The following is a 5385-nucleotide window of genomic DNA, read 5'->3' as shown; positions in this document are numbered from 1 at the left end:
TAGCAAATCAATTTCATATTTGTGTTGTAATTAGGGGGTAAAAACAACAACTGTTTTACACCTCTAAGTGTACATTCTACTGGTGTAGAAGATTTGCAGACTACTCAGTGTACAGAAAAAGCATTTGAGAAATTCTCATTTTACACAATTTGTTTTAAATCAGTGTCACACAACACTGCATCAGCAAAAAATGTCAAGAGATAAAACTGCCAAAGAGGCAGAAGAAAAGACCTTTAATCCCAGTTAACTAATCATCATTTTGTCAGCAAGTGAGAGCCAATAGGATGCTAAAGGGGGTGGGGCCATGTGGTGCCTGGTCTGTATATAAGCCACTTCCCTGGAACACTTAGAACAGAGCAATATTCCAGGATATTTCCAAAGGAAACAGGTAAAATATCGTCTTTATCCATTTGGCATCTTGCATATAAAATTTACTGATATGTATTTAATTTAACGTTCTTTTAAATTGTTCTTGTTGAAAGGCTATTTACTGTCACAGGTTGTACCCTATTACCTTTATATACTAAATTTGCAGTATTTTAATGTTTCTATTATTATTTTACCATTATGTAATCATTTGGGGTTCATCTAAAATAAATCTAGAATGTTACAAGATTTTTTTAAAGTTTCCTAGTGCAATGATATAAAATTATGGCACATCTTCTTGAGAATTACTGTTATTTAGTGTTAGGGTGGAAACGTTTTATTTTTAATGAAAGACTTACAGTTTTGAATTATATTATTTACTTAATAATGCTTATTATTTACTTCATGGTCTATCACCTACTTTGTACTCCATTCAAATTTACTAGCAATTTGTTAGACTGATGACAAAGTCAAAGTTAATTCATGTCATGATTGTAAGTTCTCCTGAGAAGGGACTCCACATGTACTGTTAGCTAACTACGCAACTGTACACAGATATTTTGCATTTTCAAGACTATAAAAAACAGGCACATGCATGCTCTGAGATTTGGGGATTGATGTGTTTAACAGTTCCCAAGCTCATTATAATTATTTAATTTGGGTGGTAGAATGCCTAAAGCAGTTTAGGCCTTGAAATCATTGCAAACGTTGCTATACTACCCCTCAAAAGAGATGGTTATTTGTTGCTGAGACAAAAAAAAAAAAATATGACACTGCTTGAATTGGGTTTACAATTTACTGCAGATTAGTTATGATCTTAGTAAAATAATGTAAGAGAAAGTAACTAATAGTAATATTGGGGGAAAGAGATTTAGAAAACATATTGACCAATGTCTACAGAAGCTTGGCAATAGCTTAATGTGGCTCTAATAAACTGGTTTCTGGCCCTCCAAGTAATAACAAATTACACAGTGGCCCTTTGCTTGACAATTAAAATCTAAGACATGAGATTTAAAGGTACATTGCAGTGGAAAAGGGGCATGCTATATAATTTTTAAGAGCATGTAACTTTGCCAATATTTGCTTTGGTACTCTATTAGTCTCTTGAGCAGAACACAGCTGGTGATTGGTGGAATTGTGTAGTTGCCACAGCCAATTGGCTCACCAGATGTTTCCTGCTCGATGCCAGCAATTTTTTGTGGCTCTTGAGCAAAGCTTTATCTATTTGCTTAATCCCTTTCTGGGGGTTAAACACAGAGGTCAACAGTGAATTGTGAAAAATGACACGTTCTTATGAATTAGAGCATGTAATTTTTCCACTGCAATGTCTCTTTAAGTTATCAGTCCTGGCAATTACTAGTAACATTATTAGTTTATTACAAGGCAGATATAGTAATGCTTGATATAAACATGTTTGTTATATAAGTGGTTTTTAGATATGCTCGGCTAGGTAATAATATTTTTTCTACACATTTTTATTACATATATATTATTATATAATATATTAATATCTTATTACTTTCCACAGAGGTAAATTGCTAAATAAACGCAGACATGAAGGTCCTTGCACTGGTTGTATTGATCATCGCTGTTAGCGGATTGGAAGGTAAGTTAAACAGTAGTTGTGTACATTGTTTTTATCTAGAAAAGAGCTTGACAAACCCAGGTGCCAGAGAGCCAGTAGCGCCTTAATATTAGGCACTGGTACCCTGGTTTAGAGTCTCCAAGACTCCTATGGGCTCTCCTCACTCTTCCCATCCCCACAAGACTCGCCTAAAATTTAGCTTTGTGTGGCTGAATCCTCTCTAGCGTGTAATATAAATACACACACACACATATGTATTTGTCTATACATATTTGTCTATGAATATATATATATATATATATATATATATATATATATATATATATATCTCAAATAGTTGGCCAAAAGTTTCTATCTACTAAATTTATGGGCTGGCTCACAGATTATTAAGCTTAATTTAAAGGGACACTGAACTCAAATTTTTTCTTTTGTGATTCAGATAGAGCATGCAAGTTTCTAATTTACTCCTATTATCAAATTTTCTTCATTCTCTTGGTATCTTTATTTGAAATGCAAGAATGTAAGTTTAGATGCCGGCCCATTTTTGGTGAACAACCTAGGTTGTTCTTGCTGATTGGTGGATAAATTCATCCACCAATAAAAAAAAGTGCTGTCCAGATTCCTGAGCCAAAAAAAAAGCTTAGATGCCTCTTTTTTAAATAAAGATAGCAAGAGAACAAAGAAAAAATGATAATAGGAGTAAATTAGAAAGTTGCTTAAAATTGCATGCTCTATCTGAACTGCGAAAGAAAAAATTTGGGTTCAGTGTCCCTTTAAGTTAGATTTTTGATACATTTTCGTAATGCTTCTTTAAATATTGCATATAAATGTTCATTAATATTGTGCGGTCAGAGAAAAATGTGAGTATGCTGTTCATTCTTAACAAAAAAATATTCAGGGGAAAATTAATTTTATGGATACGTCCGCCTCCTCCCAAAATTAAAGTGGTTACTTTTTTTTAAAAAATATACAGCTGTATGTTAATATTTTAAGCATAATTATGGCTAAAAACATAAGCTAATTTATACATCCAGCTGCACATGCATAATTCTAAATAAAGAAATTAATTTATTTTTTCTGTTTTATCTAAAGAAGGTATTTTGAAAGGTATTTACGTTTTAAACTTTTTTTTAATTACTTATAAACATTCATAGTAAATTCATATATCTTTGTTTTGTATTAGCTAATTCCATTACACCATACATAATTCATGTCTTATGCTCTTCCACAAGATATTATTAAAGGCACAGTAAAGTCATAATTAGACATTCATGATTTAGACAGAGCATACAATTTTAAACACGTTTCCAATTTACTTATATTATTTAATTTGCTTCCTTCTCATGTTATGCTTTGCTTTGCTGAAAGGTTTATCTAGGTAAGCTCAGGGGCAGCAAATAACCTAGGTTCTAGCTGCTGATTGGTGGCTGCCTATATATACCGATAGCCATTGGCTCACCCATATGGAAACCAATAGTGCATTGCTGTTCTTCAACAAATGATACCAAGAGAATGAAACAAATTTGATAATAGAAGTAAACTGGAAAGTTATTTAAAATTGTATGTTCTACCTAAATCATGAAAAACAATATTTTGGGTTTTACATCCCTTTAAAGTGTCCATAACTTAAATCTTTTTCTCCTCTACAGCTGGACTTGTGAAGAGGGAAGCCGCAAATATTCCCAATTTAGACCAGATTACTCAGATCTTTAATGCCTGGGCTGAGACAATTAAATCCAGCACTCAAGACCTGATTGAGAAGATCAAGAGCGGTGAAGCCCAAAGTCATGCGGAGTAAGTCAGAAACACTGTTTTTCACTGATCAGGGATGGTATTAGACCATAAAATGTGAAGAGAAAAAAAATTACCAAAAGCTAAATAGCAAAGATACAGTAGCTATTGGGTTTCTATTCTCAAGATACCTTTTAACCCCTTTATCCCTCCTTTATCTCTCTCCTTCTTCTGTATATACAGTAGATATGCCTTCTAAACAGCTGACATCTTTGAGGCTTGAGAGGATACAGTAGTAAATGTGGATGCACAGCACCTATTATAACCACCTCTTGCTTACAACTGCTATTAATAAAAACTTCACTTGGCAGTTAGAAGTCACTAGCAGTCACTACACAATGCCATATTACAAAATCATTCTCATTTTTATTGGAAAATGACTACACACTAGCAAAGAGATATTGACCTATCTGCATAATATAAAAATGTGATAGTTGGGTGTGGACATATATCTGACAGGGGCTGCAGGACAGTGGAGTCGGATTAAAGATGATGTGGGCATAAACCTTACTGTGGCGGGGCTGCAGTGTCATGGGATATTATCTGAGGTCTTTTTACACCCCACATTCTGCTTGGCCCCCTGGTCAGCTGTAGTTAGTCCAGAATTTCCAAGGAGGAATACCAGCAACCATAATGGTTATTAAAATAATATAAATTGTAAGCTTATTTTAACATACAATTAATGCTTGGTTATGTATGAGACCTGGAATATATTTTATTATGATATAATGTATCATATGATCTAGCAAAAGCTTCCAACCTGATATAGCATTTATCTCAAATAGTCCAGAAAAATTAACCTTATGTTTTTGTATCCTCTTCAGACAATATTTGGAACAGACCAAGGCACAAGCAGAACCACTGAAGGCTGAGATGGAAAAATGGATCTCTCAGATTGTTGAGAAAAGCAAACAAGCCTTCAGCAAATAATTTTGTAGAAACAAGACACCAAAAATAAATGTTCTATCACCTGTCATTGCTGCTGTTTGTTACTGTCTGTCTTTCAAAATGCTCCATGTCTGTGTTTAAATAAAGTTTTTTTTGTTGAAAACAAAAATGTATTGTCTTATTTGTAAAAAAAAAAAAAAAAAAAAACATTTTAGGGGATGCATTTATGTATTTTTAAACTAATGGAAAGTATAGGTTACACGTTTCAGATGTCATCTTTTACTCCTTAGCTCATAAAACTCATATCTAAGTGGATGGTTATGTTTATGTATAAGGAACAATATTAGGGGAGAACTCAGATCTCCTTCTGTTTCAGATTCTATTTCTCAGTAACACCTGTACTAGTAGATAATATTATTTGGTTTGCTTATATGTATATATACCATTTCTATCTTCGACTTTGGATAGTGCCACTATTTCTAGTGGTCATTTTTTCGTTTTGTTTAAAAAAATAAAAAAAAAGATTTATTGAAATTTTCAATGTACGACATTGTAACAACAGTAGAGCTAAGCATGTGGGAAGCTGAATGATTGTAAATGCAAAATGTAAAATAAATATTAATAAAGTTTAAACTTACACATCCTTATTTCAAAATGAAAATCAGGTCTCTGCTGTGCACTTACAAAAGTGTCTATTTTCAATCACAGACACTTTGGTCAATAAACCCAATTCAATAGTCTATTACAGTTGTAAG

The 5385-nt window shown here is 33.0% G+C and overlaps 1 protein-coding gene across 1 annotated transcript; it reads left to right on the top strand.

Moving 5' to 3' along the window:
- Positions 1-319: 319 nt before the first annotated feature.
- On the top strand, positions 320-4799 carry LOC128651327 (apolipoprotein A-II). The gene is made up of 4 exons (XM_053704490.1): positions 320-388; positions 1895-1972; positions 3601-3745; positions 4567-4799. Exons 2-4 carry the CDS (start codon positions 1921-1923, stop codon positions 4670-4672), a joined length of 303 nt encoding a protein of 100 aa, XP_053560465.1. The 5' UTR covers positions 320-388; positions 1895-1920; the 3' UTR covers positions 4673-4799.
- The last annotated feature ends 586 nt before the right edge of the window (positions 4800-5385 follow it).

The sequence above is a fragment of the Bombina bombina genome, chromosome 1, assembly GCF_027579735.1.
Source record: "Bombina bombina isolate aBomBom1 chromosome 1, aBomBom1.pri, whole genome shotgun sequence".
NCBI lineage: Eukaryota > Metazoa > Chordata > Amphibia > Anura > Bombinatoridae > Bombina > Bombina bombina.
This window is presented reverse-complemented; position numbering and strand designations above follow the sequence as displayed.

What these genes read in the sequence shown, in the direction of transcription:
- LOC128651327 (XM_053704490.1), top strand. Translation starts at nt 1,921, where the DNA reads ATGAAGGTCCTTGCACTGGTTGTATTGATCATCGCTGTTAGCGGATTG. An exon ending in CGCTGTTAGCGGATTGGAAG is followed by an intron (nt 1,973 to 3,600) that starts GTAAGTTAAACA and finishes TCTCCTCTACAG; the next exon opens with CTGGACTTGTGAAGAGGGAA. An exon ending in GAAGCCCAAAGTCATGCGGA is followed by an intron (nt 3,746 to 4,566) that starts GTAAGTCAGAAA and finishes TATCCTCTTCAG; the next exon opens with ACAATATTTGGAACAGACCA.